The sequence below is a fragment of the Xenopus tropicalis genome, chromosome 5, assembly GCF_000004195.4.
Source record: "Xenopus tropicalis strain Nigerian chromosome 5, UCB_Xtro_10.0, whole genome shotgun sequence".
Classification (NCBI taxonomy): domain Eukaryota; kingdom Metazoa; phylum Chordata; class Amphibia; order Anura; family Pipidae; genus Xenopus; species Xenopus tropicalis.
Window position 1 is genome coordinate 70,575,854 of NC_030681.2, and position 19,248 is coordinate 70,595,101.

The 19,248-nt window shown below is 39.0% G+C and overlaps 1 protein-coding gene across 5 annotated transcripts in view; it reads right to left on the reverse strand.

Annotated features, from left to right (window-relative positions):
• Nucleotides 1-19,248, reverse strand: part of slc18b1 (solute carrier family 18, subfamily B, member 1) — a 39,030-nt gene that overhangs the window by 17,121 nt on the left and 2,661 nt on the right. Inside the window, exons 2-8 of one of the 5 annotated variants that reach the window (XM_031901694.1) lie at nt 17,519-17,590; nt 8,282-8,359; nt 7,147-7,296; nt 3,783-3,910; nt 3,612-3,707; nt 3,287-3,360; nt 2,424-2,571 (exon numbers count right to left, since the gene is read on the reverse strand). In XM_031901694.1, the coding sequence (XP_031757554.1) occupies nt 2,424-2,571; nt 3,287-3,360; nt 3,612-3,707; nt 3,783-3,910; nt 7,147-7,270 (570 nt within the window). In that variant the 5' untranslated portion in view covers nt 7,271-7,296; nt 8,282-8,359; nt 17,519-17,590. Of the gene's footprint in view, nt 1-2,423; nt 2,572-3,286; nt 3,361-3,611; nt 3,708-3,782; nt 3,911-7,146; nt 7,297-8,281; nt 8,360-17,518; nt 17,591-17,633; nt 17,751-19,248 lie in introns of those variants that run through there. The other 4 variants (XM_031901693.1, XM_012962951.3, XM_031901695.1 and 1 more) reach the window with 4 other exon arrangements.

A 19,248-nucleotide genomic window follows, 5' to 3' on the forward strand; every position in this document is an offset into this window, starting at 1 on the left:
AGCCGAAAAAGTCGCGACAATATACGAGCAAATCGTAACGGCTACGAAAAAGTAGCGACAATTCACGCAAGTCGTAACGTCTACAAAAAAGTCCCGACAATTTACGAAAAAATCGCAAAATGTTCGTTTCCAATCCGAATTTTTCCCATTCGGATTCGTGGATTACTAAATGTGCCCCTAATTGCTTGTACAAGAATTATATAAAAAACTGAATGTTTCATTTTGGTCTTTACAATTGCTGTGGCCCCAGAATAACACATACATTAGGATCCTATAAAAATATGTACATTTATATCATCTCCTGCAGTAGCTTAAATAATGAGGATCAAAAAATAAGAATAAGTGCTGCCCTTTTTGCAGTTAAGGTGGTTTAAGCTTGAACATGTGGGGCATGAAAGACTTTATACAGTAACATAATGGAAGTAAACCTGAAGCGCCATATTCCTCTCTGTTATCAATATAAGAGCAAATATAAGGCTCTACTAGGATTTAAACCAGGTACCACTTATATTCTGTCAGATATTCTGACCGCTAATTACACTGTTGTGTGACATTATTGTTATTTTGTTGCTTCACTGATTTGCACAATTTTTGTGGTTTTATTGCATTTTTATCCCTGTATAAGTGTTCCTGATCTGTGTTAAGCATAGCTTTGCCATGTGTAACTTTGGTGTAGAAAAATAACTTTACCTATTTTGAATTCATCAGAATGTGTACTTTTCAAAACTATATGGTTTTCTGGGGGTCTCTGTATAGTTTAGGAGTGTTATGGCACATAATACACGGTCAAGGGGCTCTGTGTGCAAGAGTTGGCAGGCAAGAAATCCATATGCGCTATTTTCATTTTGGGGCCAGTGCATACCACAGACTTTGGTATATCTATGCATATTGGGCATCAAACTGTTCAGTGGACCCCTGGTGTTCAAATTTAGGGTGTCTTGGTACCTAATACTATGTGGGAGATAAGATGCTGAAAACTGGAAGCTTTGAGGGGATTTTTGGAAATGCCAATCAAAATTGCCAACTTTAGAAAAGCTTTGCCGCTTGGTACTTTGGAGTAGAAAGACATGGGTACCCATTTTAGATTCAGGGGAATGTGTACTTTCCAAAAATATATGGACTTTCTGGGGTGAGCATACTTTATACTAGCTTTATACCACATATAATGATGTAAATGTGTTGATTTTGCTGGAGCTAAAATGACAGAAATGACAGTATATATGGGGGTATGTTCACATTGGGGCCCCTACATGCCACATACTTAAGTAAACCTATACATATTGGGCATCAAACTGTTCAGTGGACCCCTGGCATTCATATTTAGGGTGTTTTATTTGGTTACTTTATGACCTGTAGGTGATAAGATACTATAGACTGGAAGCTTTGAAGCGATTTTTAAAAAAAATTACAAATTTTGATAAAAACCAATAACTTTAGGAAAGCATTGTGACTTGATAGTTTGGAGTAGACAGACAGTTGTGCCTATTCTGAATTCCCTAGAATCTGTTTTCCAAAATGTACAATTTTCTGGGATAAACCTTCTGTTAGTGGAATTTTTGGCCTTGAAATCTAAAGTATGCAACTTTATGAAGCAGTGCTTTGGAAATTTGGTAGTGTAGTGCTGGGAGTTTTTGACCTATACAAGTAAGAAATCTCCATAAAACTATATATATTTGGTATTGGCATGTTTAGGAGACATGGGATTTTCCAAATCAGTTGTATTTTCATGCATAAAATAATTTTTGTTTCTGGTATGTTTGTTTATATTATGGGAAATAGGATTTTTTTTTTCATTTTTAGACATTTAGAAGCCCATATCTTGTTACAGAATTGGAATTACACAAAAATTCCTGGGTAAACTAAAAGTCCCCCTGAGGAAAGCCCCCTAAAGTGAAGAAGTGCAAGATGTTAAAAAACTGTCTGGCAATACAAGTTCCGCTTTGACCAAAACGGCTAGCAGTAAAAAGGTTAAACTTTTCCTATTATTTGACCAGGGCCCATGCTTGGCTCAGTTACCAGTCATTGCCGGAAACTGTCTCTTCTGTTCATTGAACCTAAGCCTGTTTCTTGGCTTTGGTACTTTCCTGCCAACTACACACACTGCTGCCTTCCCAAACCTTGGTCAGTCTATGATCCCTATCTACTTGAACAGTAGCATGTTACTATATCTCCAGCCTGTTCCTGGTCCTGTTTCTGTTTTTGAAGGTCAGCTTTACTGGGCATTATGACAATTTTATGATAGAAGCATTATAAACAGGTATACACTCGCAGTAGAGTGTTTAAAGAAGGACATGGGGTGAGACTATAAGCTTATTTCAACAATATGTAAATTGACTCCTAAAGCTCCTTAGCTCTAATAGCTACTTTGGAATTACTAGTATTATGCTTTCTCTTTTCAGAAATGTAAAATAAAATAGACAAACCATGGCAGTTGCAATATTGTTAGGGAATGCCTTTGCAAGAATAGAAAAAGAGGCAGTCATGGCAGCTCCAAATCCAATTGCATCAACTGATCTCACTACAAAACATAATGCTATGAATATTGGTCCATCAGGTGTTTTGTCCAACATTCTGCAAAAACAAGAAATATTCATATATGTTTAACAATAATGAGAGTAGATATTTTATTAGATACAATTAAAAAAAACAGCTCTACTCTTCTAAACAACTAGAAAAAAGTATTTATTATTCTGTGTTAAAAGATGTAATTATTTTTGGCCATTTGTCCTCTTATATCCCCGGGATTTGTTGACACCATGAAATTCTGAATCAACATATTTTTCCCTTAAAATGGTACATTTTCTCAGTTTAAACTTTTGTTCCGTGATTTATATTCTATTCTGAATAAAATATTAGAAGTTGGTACCTCCACATCATTGCGTTCAGTTTTTATTCACAATTTGTTTAGTGTCCCAACTTTTTTGGAATCCGGTTTGTATATATATTAGCATACTTTATTGATGAAAGGGGTTAAAATTTAGAGAATTCTCTGCAAGGCTACTGCCACAATTCTTTTGAATACTGTTCATAATGCATTATTTTTCCTTGTGTATGATGGTTTCAAATAGAACTTGAGACAGTGAAAGTCAATGAAGGAAATGTAGACTGTGCACATATGTTCATGATTATTGGCAATAAAGTAAACTATTCTAGTGCCTGTAATCTTTAGTCCCTTAACAATCCACAATAATATGTCCTTTGTTCTTCCTTCTCCCGTTATGCATCATGTGTAGTAGGGTACCATATTTACAATATCAGTTTTACCTGAATTGGAATCAGCGCTTACCCGAAGAGTATGGTTGCAATTCCAGATACAAACATACCAGTTACAAACATGAATTTTGCTCCAATCTGTACAAGCTGAAACAGTAAGGGAAAAACATACACAGTACAAAGTATTTGTATAGATTTTAAACAAGATTTGCCCTCACCTCCCAGCCAATGTACTCAAGTACTATTCTATAAAATAACAGAATTACAGAAAACCACTAAAAAGATGATAAATTAAATACCTGTATACAGAATATGTTAATCACAGGCTGCTAAAAACAAAACTGATCTAAGTGTGTAGTCTTTTTAATAAGGGATACTTAATAATAAATGATACTTACGTGTTTTCCTAGAATTAATGATGTTGAAAAATTGAAAAAGGCAAAGCATCCGAATATCAGCCCAATAACTGTACTGCTAACACCTTTCTTCAGTGCCTAAAAGAAATTAAGGTACATTTTGACAAGAACAGATACCCCAAAACACGTATACTAGAAAAAGATGTTCATTACCTCTTGAGGAAAGAAGGGCCCCAATATTGAGTAACAGATCATTGAACTGAAATTGAGTGAGGCAGTGGATATCAAAGTAAAGATCTGAGTTTTGGAGAGTTTTCTAAAAGTTGCAGGTACATTTTGATCTTGGGGGAAAAGAAATAAAAAATAAAATTAGTTGAGACAATTTCTAATGTGGACTATCACTGGTAAAAAAAGGCCATACAGAATATTAATAGAGGAAAATGTCTGTAGCTTAATTATGATAAAAACAAAATTAGAGAGGGTCCAGCATTTATATCCTGTGTACAAGGTTTTTAATGTACACATAAGGGCTGATTTTTTGTACAGGTACAAAAAAAATTGTATTATTAACGAAAATTTCTAATGTGCGTAAATGTTCCGAAAAATCGTATTGTTACAATCCGAAAATATATTGTGGTACGATCCAAAAGTTACAAAATTTTCGTATGCAAAAAAGCGCAAAAAAGGTTTCTGATCCTTCAGTGCATGATTTTGGAAGGCTCCCATAGGACTATATGGCACTCTGCAACTCCACCCTGGCCAAAGGAAAGTCACGATACCGAAGCTTGAATGAATTCCGAAACTTTCGTACTCTTCGCGACAAAAGCGATTTTGTCGCACAAATTGTCGCAAAGTACGAAAAAGTTGCGCAAATTAACGGAAATATCGTACAAAATACGCACAGTTCTAAAACTTGAAAAACTTAGAAAAAATACAATTTTTTTGTATTCGGACACAATAGCGCATTGATGAATGGGCCCCATACAGTACCTTTAGAGTCCAATATAAAATAAATCACAGCACTCCCACGGTATCATGAAACTACCTTTATTTCACATTTGACATGGTCACAACAGCGTTTCAGAAAAAGGACTCAAACTAAAATATTGCACTAATCATGATGAATGTGAAATAAAGGCAGTTTTGTGATATGCTGTGGGAGTGGTATTATTTCTATTACACTAATATGACAGTATTTTTTTCCATCAGATGCTGTTCTGTATAATGAAATATATAATACTGTAAGTAAAAATAATAAATCTGAAGAACTATGGGAATGATAGTATTGCTTAAAATAATAGTTTAAAAACAAAATAAGAGTAAAAAGTTGTTTTTTTTTTTTTTTAGGGTAAAGGAGACACACATTCATCATGCTACTTGCCTAAAAGGGTAATGCTGGGTATACAGTTGGAAAAATAATGGGGTTTTTTTAGTGTTTGGTTGGGGTTTCTGGTTTTAGTGAACAACAAACAATGCTACAGTGTACAATTCAATTTTTGACTATTTTGTGCTTCCTGCTTTGAGGCAACAGTTTGGAGAAAGCCCTTTTCTGTTTCAGTACAATAATGCTCCCATAAACAAAGCAAGGTCCATACACAATGGCTTGGCTGATGCTGCAGGGGTAGTTCGAGTAGTGTGCTTTCACAAGAATAACACAGCAATTCTGTAGTACAAAGCTTTATGAACAACCATGTACTGTTCCTTGTACATCTCAGCAGGAGGACCAGGGCCACATACAGCCTTTCATGCTCAGCTGCAGCCCCCATTCTAAAGAAAATTTTGCTGCAAAGATTTCATGGAGTGTGTATGTATGTATGTATGTATAACTTTATTTATAAAGCGCTACAAGGGTACGCAGCTCTGTACAATCTTACAGTATACAAAATTACACACAGGGAGGACAAGTGTTATAATAAATAAGTATAAATACACAGGGAATAAGTGCCATGTGGTATGAGACACAGTAGGAAGGAGGTCCCTGCCCCATAGAGCTTACAGTCTAAGTGGTTGGGTAACATACAGGCACAAATTGGAAGTGTGCACAAACCCGTGTATCCATGCAAAAAATATCAATAAATCACATTATTTTTGTTTTACACATGGTTCAAAGATGCTTCATTCATTAATTGCTAAGACAATCAACTGCTTTGCATGTATGTTTAAATACTGCTTATTGAAAATTGCACAAAAGAAAATTTATATTCATGGAAATGTTTGACATGTGAAATTGTTATGTAAGGAGAACTTTCTATCACATCAGGATGATGAAGTATTTAATAATTTCCCACGCATTTATATGGCATTTTGTTCAACAACCCAATAGATAACTTTAATTACTAACACAGTAGACTAGCCTATACTGTCCTTCCTACACAGTTGTTTCCTGCATTTTAATAATGAACCGTGGGCCATGGCCCCTAAGGCTAATGCCACACGAGGTGTAGGGCGGATATTTTCGGCAAGCGGAAAAGCGCTTGCTGAAAATTCCACCCTACGCCTCCTACATGTGCCTGCACCCGAATGAATGAGATACGCTCGGGTGCAGGCACATGTAGCCAAAATATGCATAAAAACGCGAGAGAATGCAAAGTCTCGCCTTTTTATCTCATTTATTCGGACGCAGGCACATGTAGGAGGCGCTTTTCCGCTTGCCGAAAATATCCGCCCTATGACTCATCTGCCATTAGCCTAAAGTTTACCGGCACTAAAACTTTTAGGCATCTGTAAATCTATGGAATGTTGCAGGGGACATTTTCTAATATTTTGTCATGCCCCAAAAAAAAAAAAATCTAAAAAAACAACAGCAACTTTCTGTATAAGAGATTCAGCAGCCCTATAACTAATTATTTATGCCTTCAAACTGTCCACTGCAGCTCATTATCCTCTGATATTATATGGGCATCCTTTGAGTGTCTGTCACTTCATATGCTCAGTGTGCTCTGGCCTGCTGTTGAGAAGCAAAGCTTGGGATTGTCAGAAATCATTTAAATCTTAGAAGAAAGTGAGGTTATATAGACGTTCATGCCATAATTACTCAGTTCTGCTTTAGTAATTAATTCATTGTATAAATTCATAATTCAGTAATCAGCTTTGTATTGTGAATTTTATATTGCTATGTCTGAAAACTGACAGCAGCCTAAAGCATGTGTTGTGAATCAGCATAGATGATGAGGGGGGCCTATTATGGGCAATTTCAGAGGTTCACATCTTGATAATTTAACTAGGAATGTGGTGATCTTGTACTGGTTCATAAGTCCAAAAGATAATAAGCAGCATCACTGCCCTATTTTCCTTTTTTGCATTACTTTTTTAATGTTAAGTTAAAAGATATCTAATTAATTAAGTATATGTTGTGGATTTTAGGGGATAGTTCTGTAGGATATTCCTTTGTAAACTGCACAACCAATAATGTAATTTAAAGATATTTAATTAAGCTGTGACATTACAGAATATTCTAGTTTTACCTAATCACCTATGCAAAGAAGCAAATAAAATAAAATAAATAAGTTAACTAAAAGGTTAAATAAAAAAACCTTTAATATACTTCTGTGCAGACAAACAAAGCAATTATCCTCACCTTCAACATGTCCATTAAGTCTGTTAGTATCTTCGTCAAAAATTATTTGTGTGGTGGAGTCTTGTCTAATGGTGCTTTTGTTTTCTGAAGATTCAGTCCACACAACATTAACTGAATCCATCATAGTCTTATTTGTTCATGTATGATGACCTTAATGACAAAACACAGAAATGATAGTAAAAAGATAATATAATCATTTAAGGTATGTTTACACTTAACAAGCACAATATATATATATATATATATATATATATATATATATATATATATATATATATATATATATATATATATATATATATATATATATATATATATATAGTAACGGTATGGGATACCTTATCTAGAAAGCTCCAAATTACTGTAAAGCCAGAGCCCATTACAAGCAAATAATCCTAAATAAAAATAAAAATGATTTCTTTTTTCTCTCAATAAAACAGTACCTTGTACATAATCTCAACTAAGATGCATGAATCCATATTGGTGGCAAAACAATCCTACCAGATTTAAGGTATGGTGATTCAAACTACAGATACCATATCTGGAAAATTCCAAGTCCTAAGCATTCTGGGTAACAGATGCTATATTTGGATTTATATATTTTATCTCAACTGTTCTAGTTGGTAGTGGGGCATTCCTTATCTCTTGCTGAAACCAGCTTATTACAGCATGTGCTGTTTGCAGCTGGAAATAAATATTAGGGCTGTGGCAGACGGGGAGACTAGTCGCCCGCGACAAATCTCCCTTGTCACGGGCAACTAATCTCCCTGAAATACCATCCCACCGGCAAGTATGTAAATCGCTGGTGGGATTGCATACAAGCATACACATGCTTCGAGAGGAAACTTCTTGTCTGGTATTTTGGGGAGATTAGTTGCCCGCGACAAGGGAGATTTGTCGCGGACGACTAGTCTCCCCGTGTGCCACAGCCCTTAGGTCCTGGACCTTACAAATAAAAAAAGGCAAAAAATCATGACTATTTATGCAGTGGATACTATAGACCCATACATTTTTTTTGCAGTAAGAGTGAGAATGAAGCATCCCTCATGTGACAGCCGCCTGCTGAGTATTTGGTTTTTAAAAGAAAACTGCAAAATCAAATATCAATTTTGGTCAGCATGCATTAAGAAATTACTTGCAAACTTGGCATCAGGATGATTTTTTTTCTTTAGACCCTTGGGGATACATAGATAAGATTCACAATTGTGTTCTTCTGAAAAAGAAACACAAAAGTTTTTGTGAGGAGTTGAACTTTGAAGGACATCTGCCTACTTTTTAGGCTCTGTTGCCAGATATATGTTTTCTCTAGCATTCTTTCATATTTTGAAAATTATTTAGCAATAAGAAGCATGTGCATTTCTTCAAATACAAAGGAAACCAAACAATTCCAGTAATGCAAAGAAAGGCTGAGAAAAAGATATATTCTTTAATAAATGTATTTATTTCTTCATCGCAAAGCTTAATGAACTGTACTTGGCTTTCTTGAGGAAATATATTTTAATACACTTAAAGGAGAAGGAAAGGCTAAGTCACTTGGGGGTGCCAAAATGTTTGGCACCCCCAAGTGACTTAGATCGCTTACCTTTTACCCCGGGCTGGTGCCCCTGTACGGAGAGAACAGCACCAGCCCGGGGTAGCAGCGATCGCTTCCTCCTTCCTTTTCGCTTGCGCGCGCATGCGCAGTAGAGTGAAAAGCCGCACTTAAACATTAAAGTCTAAAACAACTCATCCGAGTGGCTTCTTCAGTTCAAATGACTGGTAGGGAATTCCCCGGTATTTAAACTCTTGATGGTAGTAGAGTCACAGACATCCAATCACAATGGTTCCATTGAACTTGTTCAGTTAGGTGTTAGCTGAAACTGACAGGTGTAAGAAGGTATGATCCAATCACAATGGTACCAAGATTCTCATTGATGAAGGTGTTAATCCTTCAAAGTACATGACTGGAAGTGTGAACTGTTGTGAAACTGCCGGGGTAAGGATGTCAACGCGCCATTGTATGTTGGTGACAAGCGGTGTCTCAGGCCCCCTCCTCTGTTCAGGGATGGTTTTTCCAGGTTGGCATAAATGGCCTCTTTCACACCTCTTTCAAACCATCTGTCCTCTCGGTCCAAAATATGCACGTTACTGTCCTCAAAAGAGTGACCTTTTTCTTTGAGGTGTAGATAGACCGCTGAGTCTTGTCCTGAGGAGTTTGCCCGCCTATGTTGGGCCATTCTCTTACAGAGAGGTTGTTTTGTCTCCCCAATGTATAAGTCTGAGCACTCTTCACTACACTGGACAGCATAGACCACATTACTTTTCATGTGCTTGGGTGTTGGGTCTTTCGGGTGCACCAGCTTCTGTCTCAGGGTGTTGCTGGGTTTGAAAAACACAGGAATGCGATGTTTGTTGAAAATTCTCCTAAGTTTTTCTGATGTTCCAGCAACATATGGAATGACTATGTTGTTTCGCCTGCTGTGTTCCTCCCTTCTGTTTGTAGGTCTGGTCTTTCTGTTGGTCTTTGATTTGGTTTTGATGAAGGCCCAGTCTGGGTACCCACAAGTTTTCAGAGCTCCTTTTAGATGTTTATATTCTTTCTCCTTGGCCTCTGCATTGGATGCCACAGTTTCAGCCCGATGATGTAGAGTCCTAATTACACCCAGTTTATGTTCCAAAGGGTGGTGGGAATCAAACAGCAAGTACTGGTCTGTGTGGGTGGGTTTCCTGTATACTTCAATATCCAGGTCCCTCCCCTCTTTGATAACTATAGCACAGTCCAAAAAAGCCAGTTTGCTGTCTTTCACATCTTCCCTTGTGAACGTGATGTTTTTGTCCACCGAGTTTATGTGTTTGGTGAAGGCTGGAACCTCGCGTTCTTTAATTTTGACCCAGGTGTCATCCACATATCTGAACCAATGACTTGGTGTTGTTCCCTTGAAGGTGTCCAGGGCTTTCTTTTCCACTTCTTCCATGTAAAGGTTCGCTACAATTGGAGACACAGGCGAACCCATGGCACAGCCATGTTTTTGTCTATAGAAAACGTCCTTGTGCTTGAAGTAAGTGGTATTGAGACATAGGTCCAGTAAGGAACAAACTTGTTCTGGGGTCAGCTTTGTTCTGCTGCTGAGGGTGGTGTCTTGTTTCAGCCGTTTCCTCACTGTATCAATTGCCTCGGCAGTGGGTATGCATGTGAACAGAGATGTTACGTCATAGGACACCATTGTATCATCGATCTCCAGCTTTAACTCCTTCACTTTTTTGACAAAGTCCATGGAGTTCTGAATGTGGTGTACTGTGTTTCCAACTAAGGGGGCTAAGATGTTGGCCACGTATTTAGCAATGTTATAAGTCACACAGTTAATGCTGCTGACAATTGGCCTCAAAGGGGCTCCTTCTTTGTGTATTTTTGGGAGTCCATATAGGCATGGAGTGGCTTCGCCTGGGTAAAGGCGACGATACAAAGCTGGACTGATGACCTTTTCCTTCTCAAGGTGCTGCAAGCAGTCTATAACCTTCTTCTTGTAGTTGCTTGTTGGATCTCTCTTGAGTTGCTCATATGTGTCTGAATCGTTGAGCAGTGTGGACACTTTGGCATGGTAGTCTGATGTATTCAGTACCACTGTACACCTTCCTTTATCTGCTGGCAGGATGGTGACACTTGAGTCCTTGGCAAGTGATGTCAGAGCCCTCCTCTCTTGCAGACTTAGATTGGAAGGGGGAGCTTTAGCATTAGCTAGGGCTGCTGATACTTTTAACCGGATGTTTTCAGCCTCATCCACTGGTATCTTATTGTTGTGGATGGATGATTCTGTGGCTGTGATGAAGTCTACCACTGGTACATACCGTGGGGCCACTGCAAAGTTCAGTCCCTTGGCTAAGACATCCTTCTCTGGTTCTGTGAGTTCCCTGTCTGATAAATTCTTTACCCACAGATCCTTGATGTTCTGGCATGTCTTGTTTTCATCTTCCTTCCTCCCTGTTGATTTGTCTGTTCGCTGGGTGTTGTTGGTACGTGATAATAAACTGGTGAATTTGTTTATTTGCCTCTCCTTGCCCTTGGCATGTTGTGCAAGTTGCGCCCGCTCTGTGAATTCAACCACTCTTTGCAACGTCAGCACCGGTAGTTTTGCTGTCAGTCTCTGTTTTGCATTATCAAATTTATGAACCAGGACCTCAATTGAGAAGTTAGTCTGCCTCACCCGTTCATTTAACAGTTGTTTCTGGGCTTTCTGAAGGATCACCTTGGCCCTGTGACCTTTAACCGAAGAACCCAGACGTAGGCTGCATGGTGTGATTCCCTGATATCGGCATCGTAGGTTAAAACGAAGATGGTTTCTGTAATCCGCAAGTTTTCTGGCCGTCCTCTCATATTCCCGTACCAATTTTAGGGTATTCTCCCCAAATTGAGTAGCAATATGTCTATGAAGATTCTCATTCATCCAGGTCATGATATACAGTATCTAGTAGAATTAAGTCTAAAACAACTGGACTTTTCAGAAAAGTCCAGTTGTTTTAGACTTAATTCTACTAGATACTGTATATCATGACCTGGATGAATGAGAATCTTCATAGACATATTGCTACTCAATTTGGGGAGAATACCCTAAAATTGGTACGGGAATATGAGAGGACGGCCAGAAAACTTGCGGATTACAGAAACCATCTTCGTTTTAACCTACGATGCCGATATCAGGGAATCACACCATGCAGCCTACGTCTGGGTTCTTCGGTTAAAGGTCACAGGGCCAAGGTGATCCTTCAGAAAGCCCAGAAACAACTGTTAAATGAACGGGTGAGGCAGACTAACTTCTCAATTGAGGTCCTGGTTCATAAATTTGATAATGCAAAACAGAGACTGACAGCAAAACTACCGGTGCTGACGTTGCAAAGAGTGGTTGAATTCACAGAGCGGGCGCAACTTGCACAACATGCCAAGGGCAAGGAGAGGCAAATAAACAAATTCACCAGTTTATTATCACGTACCAACAACACCCAGCGAACAGACAAATCAACAGGGAGGAAGGAAGATGAAAACAAGACATGCCAGAACATCAAGGATCTGTGGGTAAAGAATTTATCAGACAGGGAACTCACAGAACCAGAGAAGGATGTCTTAGCCAAGGGACTGAACTTTGCAGTGGCCCCACGGTATGTACCAGTGGTAGACTTCATCACAGCCACAGAATCATCCATCCACAACAATAAGATACCAGTGGATGAGGCTGAAAACATCCGGTTAAAAGTATCAGCAGCCCTAGCTAATGCTAAAGCTCCCCCTTCCAATCTAAGTCTGCAAGAGAGGAGGGCTCTGACATCACTTGCCAAGGACTCAAGTGTCACCATCCTGCCAGCAGATAAAGGAAGGTGTACAGTGGTACTGAATACATCAGACTACCATGCCAAAGTGTCCACACTGCTCAACGATTCAGACACATATGAGCAACTCAAGAGAGATCCAACAAGCAACTACAAGAAGAAGGTTATAGACTGCTTGCAGCACCTTGAGAAGGAAAAGGTCATCAGTCCAGCTTTGTATCGTCGCCTTTACCCAGGCGAAGCCACTCCATGCCTATATGGACTCCCAAAAAATACACAAAGAAGGAGCCCCTTTGAGGCCAATTGTCAGCAGCATTAACTGTGTGACTTATAACATTGCTAAATACGTGGCCAACATCTTAGCCCCCTTAGTTGGAAACACAGTACACCACATTCAGAACTCCATGGACTTTGTCAAAAAAGTGAAGGAGTTAAAGCTGGAGATCGATGATACAATGGTGTCCTATGACGTAACATCTCTGTTCACATGCATACCCACTGCCGAGGCAATTGATACAGTGAGGAAACGGCTGAAACAAGACACCACCCTCAGCAGCAGAACAAAGCTGACCCCAGAACAAGTTTGTTCCTTACTGGACCTATGTCTCAATACCACTTACTTCAAGCACAAGGACGTTTTCTATAGACAAAAACATGGCTGTGCCATGGGTTCGCCTGTGTCTCCAATTGTAGCGAACCTTTACATGGAAGAAGTGGAAAAGAAAGCCCTGGACACCTTCAAGGGAACAACACCAAGTCATTGGTTCAGATATGTGGATGACACCTGGGTCAAAATTAAAGAACGCGAGGTTCCAGCCTTCACCAAACACATAAACTCGGTGGACAAAAACATCACGTTCACAAGGGAAGATGTGAAAGACAGCAAACTGGCTTTTTTGGACTGTGCTATAGTTATCAAAGAGGGGAGGGACCTGGATATTGAAGTATACAGGAAACCCACCCACACAGACCAGTACTTGCTGTTTGATTCCCACCACCCTTTGGAACATAAACTGGGTGTAATTAGGACTCTACATCATCGGGCTGAAACTGTGGCATCCAATGCAGAGGCCAAGGAGAAAGAATATAAACATCTAAAAGGAGCTCTGAAAACTTGTGGGTACCCAGACTGGGCCTTCATCAAAACCAAATCAAAGACCAACAGAAAGACCAGACCTACAAACAGAAGGGAGGAACACAGCAGGCGAAACAACATAGTCATTCCATATGTTGCTGGAACATCAGAAAAACTTAGGAGAATTTTCAACAAACATCGCATTCCTGTGTTTTTCAAACCCAGCAACACCCTGAGACAGAAGCTGGTGCACCCGAAAGACCCAACACCCAAGCACATGAAAAGTAATGTGGTCTATGCTGTCCAGTGTAGTGAAGAGTGCTCAGACTTATACATTGGGGAGACAAAACAACCTCTCTGTAAGAGAATGGCCCAACATAGGCGGGCAAACTCCTCAGGACAAGACTCAGCGGTCTATCTACACCTCAAAGAAAAAGGTCACTCTTTTGAGGACAGTAACGTGCATATTTTGGACCGAGAGGACAGATGGTTTGAAAGAGGTGTGAAAGAGGCCATTTATGCCAACCTGGAAAAACCATCCCTGAACAGAGGAGGGGGCCTGAGACACCGCTTGTCACCAACATACAATGGCGCGTTGACATCCTTACCCCGGCAGTTTCACAACAGTTCACACTTCCAGTCATGTACTTTGAAGGATTAACACCTTCATCAATGAGAATCTTGGTACCATTGTGATTGGATCATACCTTCTTACACCTGTCAGTTTCAGCTAACACCTAACTGAACAAGTTCAATGGAACCATTGTGATTGGATGTCTGTGACTCTACTACCATCAAGAGTTTAAATACCGGGGAATTCCCTACCAGTCATTTGAACTGAAGAAGCCACTCGGATGAGTGGTGAAACGTTTTCAAGAAAAACTCAGAAAAGTCCAGTTGTTTTAGACTTAATTCTACTAGATACTGTATATCATGACCTGGATGAATGAGAATCTTCATAGACATATTAAACATTAAAGTCGGCTTTTCACTCTACTGCGCATGCGCCGGCCGACGGATTTTGCCGGCAGAAGAGAAAGGAAGGAGGAAGCGCTTCCTACAGGTACCCTGGGCTGGTGCTTTTTTCTCCTAACAGGGGCACCAGCCCAGGGTACAAGGTAAGCGATCTAAGTCACTTGGGGGTGCCTAACATTTTGGCACCCCCAAGTGACTTAGCCTTTCCTTCCCCTTTAAGGAAATATATTTTCAGTTGACTACACATTTTGCTCATGTTTAAATACATATTTTAATATAGTGGTTTATTTGTGTTTTAGTCAAACTTAGCCTGATAATAACATCTGAGTGGTTTCTGATCCATCATCCCTGCCAACCTCTATATCAGTTCCTACTGTGACTTTACATGCTGGCTTTTCATCAAAGCAAACAGATGCTGGAACATCATCAGACAACTGTAATTACAGACATTATACTTTGGAGCAGATTTATCAAAATGTGAGATTAGAGGTTACCAAAGAATAATATAAATTTAATATGTCATCTTGCAAAACCACAAGGACCTGACATGATAGTGTTGACTAGCTAAGCCCCTACATGCACTTTGCCGTTTGCACAGCTGTAACCAGAGATTACACAGAAAGTTGTAAAAGGGGTGTTATTTACATTTGAGATAAAGTATGCCGTAATATGCCATATCTGTAAAAGGCTGACACATTCACGGCCCCAACTAAAGCTGTTTGTTGCACATTTCTGGTAGGGCTCTGGCACATGAGGAGATTTGTCGCTGGCGATTTTTAAAAGAGCGATTTAGCGGCAAGACGAGCGACAAGACGCCAATGCTAAACCAATGGAAATCGCCAGCGTCAAAACATACGAGGCTACTTCAAGTCGCCTGCAGTTTCAAATCGCACACAGACCCTTTTCTGAGCGACTTGAGTAAACATGTGGGAGGGGTAACTGTTGAGTGGTACCATGGGTAGCAGATCGCCTGGAGCTCAACTCGCATGAAATCTCTTTGTGTGTACTGTCGTGGCGACTTGTCGCCAAAGCGCCGGGGGAAAAAAATACAGGCGACAAATCCCCTTGTGTGCCAGAGCCCTTATTGTTCTGTGTTGCTGAAAGCTTCCACTAGACTTTGTCTTTGATTAATGAATAAAGCATCAGTTATGCTGAGAACCTTGTCTCAAAGTCTTGTTCTACATTAAGGTTCTGGTTAATGAAAAAAAAGACCAAAACTTTCTGTTCATTCCTGTGGGATTGGGTGTATTTATCAATGGGTGAAAGTTATCAATGAGTTCACCATTTGATAAATGTGCTTCTAAAAATCCCATAGGACTGAATAGAAAGTGAGTAAACTTTTCTGTGGTGAGCTCTAATCTCACATTTTGATAAATTTGCCCCTTTGTTCTGCAGCCCAGCTATTATTGTAATATATGTAATATATTACTGGAAATACATTATTGCTACAGTCTTTGTTTTATAGCTGTAGATATCATCACCAAATCAGTTATTCATTAGTTCAAAGTCTCCCATAGTTGTTAAGCTAATGAACTTTTAAGCTACTGTAGTATGAAACAAAGTTTTGCATGATTTTTGCATGATACTGTTTGTATGTTGGGCAGATGATCTCGATCCATATTTTTGTGCCTAGATAATGGTCAGTTCACAATTCAGACAAGTTTGAAAATTTAGGTCAGGTTGGCTTAAAAAAGCGACAATACTGATACTTATATTTTGAAGAACAATTGAATATGTTACTGCCTTTAAATCTATTATTATTCTAGTAAAACGTAGTTGGTTGTAAATTATACAGGGACACACAAAACCAATGCTGGTAAGCTGGTGATACTACAAGAAAAGTTCTCCCAGCACACCCTTACCTCCTCCAACTATTCTTGGAGGAGGCTTGGCCCCTGCGTGTTTATTCAAAAAATAGCAGCAACGTTTCGGGGACGTACCCCTTCATCAGGCCTAACAAAGGGGTGCGCCCCCAAAACGTTGCTGCTGTTTTTTGAATAAACACACAGGGGCCAAGCCCCGCTTGCATTACACTCGTTGTGCCAGTCAACTATTTTTTGCTGGACTAAGCTGCTGATACTGGCATTTCATAAATAGCTGCTTCTCTGGCTGAAGTTTTTCAACAATGACATGCAGAAAAATACCAAATTCCTCCAACTACAGCTAGTGGTAAATAAAAAAGGCATGATTAATATCAGCTTACATTTCGATGTGCTATTGTATCAATAAAATTGATCTTCTTCCATATTTATAGTCTTTTGGGACAGGCATGCAGGAAAAAGCTACAAAGTCAAAACTAAATAAGGACTGTTTTATAGTCTATACCAGGGATCCCCAACCTTTTATACCTGTTAGCCACATTTAAATGGAAAAAGTGTTGGAGAGCAACACAAGCATGAAAAAGGTTCCTGGGTGTGCCAATAAGAGCTATAATTGGCTTAATAGCCCCTGTGTGGAATGGCAGTCTACACAAGGTTCTGCATTATACTTGGTTTTTATACAACCAAACCTGCCCCCAAGCCAGAAATTAAAAAATGAGCACCTGCTTTGAAGCCACTGGGAGCAACATCCAAGTGGTTGGTGCACAACGTGTTGCTCACAAGCCACTGGTTGGGGATCACTGATCTATACTATAAAGTATTGAAACAACATGCAGCTATTTAAAGGTTTTCATTTCATAATTAATCCTTATTGGAGGCAAAACAAGCCTATTGGGTTTATTCAATATTTAAATCATTTGTAGCAGACTAAAGTTATGGGGATCCAAATTACGAAAAGATCCCTAGGACCCGAGCATTCTGGATAACAGGTCCCATACCTGTATTATGATTTATTTTAGTAATGGAACTATAAAAATATATAGCTTTTTGTTCTGCAACTTGCTAGTTTATCATTTAATGTGATATTTGGTTGCCAGGGTCATTAGACATAAAAACAATGCATCAGGCTCTAAAAGGCAAGATGAATAAAAGAAAGTCAGGAAGCAAAAGCAATAACAATAAATAGAAATAATACAAATTTTACCTTTGAAATCAATCTTCTTTTGGTTGATTTAGTCACAGAAACATAGAAACATGCCAGCACCGGCTTCTATTTCTAGTTTTAAAGTTACAGATGGAACAAATGTAAACGTGAGTACCTGAATGATTGTCTTTGTCCCAAGGAAGCCATATATTATAAAGTAGAGAAGATAAGGACACACATGCATAACTCAGTCGCACAGTCTTCATTCCCACAACATGTTTCAAGCAGTGGCTCTTTTTCAAGTGAACAAGTGCTTAGTTAACACACATACTTATACTTACAAACCCCACCCATTTAAAAGCCTTGCGTCAGTACAGTGACATCACACAAAAAGGTGCATATGTGAAATTCCTGAACCCACTGCTGCTCTCACTATGATATACTAAAGTGACATATGTGGCATATATAAAATGCCACATTGTCTCTATAGAGGCAACTTGCACAAAGGTGAACATTCTCTTATTTTATTTTCTACTGTTCTTGTCCTTATCACCCCAACTGACAAAGCACAATGCTCTGCATTTAACACAACTGAATTGAAATTAGAAAAAACTGGCAGCATATCACCTTGTCTAAAATGAGGAATATGTATTTTGTTTAATACAGCAGAACCCCCATTTTACGTTTTTCAGGAGACTAGAAAAAAATTATATAAAATCAGGGAAATGCATTATTCATAATATATAGTTTGGAGCAAAAAAATGGTGTAAAATGGGGGAGCACTTAAAATCAGGGTATGTAAAATTGAGGTTTTGCTTTATACATTTCTGCTTATTATTTTAATTAAGAAACTCTATAATCAAAGTGCAATTTCCAACATAATTGCCATGTTTTTTCCCACAGTTTCAGCTGTATTTGTCGTTGCAAGGGTATGATGCTCCTACCATCAAAATTACCACAACTGTGCCCACATTTTGTCAATCTTGTTATCTGGACATCTAGCCTGCATCTATAGGCGCAAGTGTGCTTTTCAAATCCGCCAAATATTGGCCTGGTCACATTGGTCTTCCAACATTATATGGGCAAACATTGAGTCGCATCAGTTTTTGCCCTATCACCCCAACGCATGTGTTTGGGGAAAAACAGACCCAAAGTTCCAATGCTTAAAACAAAAAAACATACTTTGAGACTCTAGTGGAAGCTTAGATTTAAATATAAACTGTCCCTGTTAATCTCCGATTTGGAGCTTTACCTTCACAATACCCCTTTTTTCACCTTACGTGATATGACTGACCCAGTCAATGGTATGTTTCTATCACGGGAGACCCTGAATGACAGGGTCTTTCCCTATTGTGGTATGAGTATCTCCAGTTAAAACATTACTTCATCCCTATATTACCAGCAGACAGAGGAGATCCCCTCACTCCTTTTGAACGATTAGCTGTCCATGGCCTCCCCAGAAGGGTTTAATCTCAACTATCTACAAGCTACTAATTAATCTTTTTACGGTAGAGGGTTTTAAACATAATTACATGCGAAAATGGGATATTCATTTTGGGAGAACAATTGATGAAAAAGAATGGAAAGCCATATGGGACAACACGGAGCGAGGGATCGAATGTGTTAGAACTAGGAAAATAGTTATAACACACTTATGTCCTGGTACCACACACCAGTCAAGCTAGATAAGGATATCCTTGTTTTACTCCTGGGGAAGCCTTCCTAACATCTTTAGAAGCACACAAAAAAGTTGGTTAATCTGGTACTTTCAGCTGCTTGTATCTCAATTG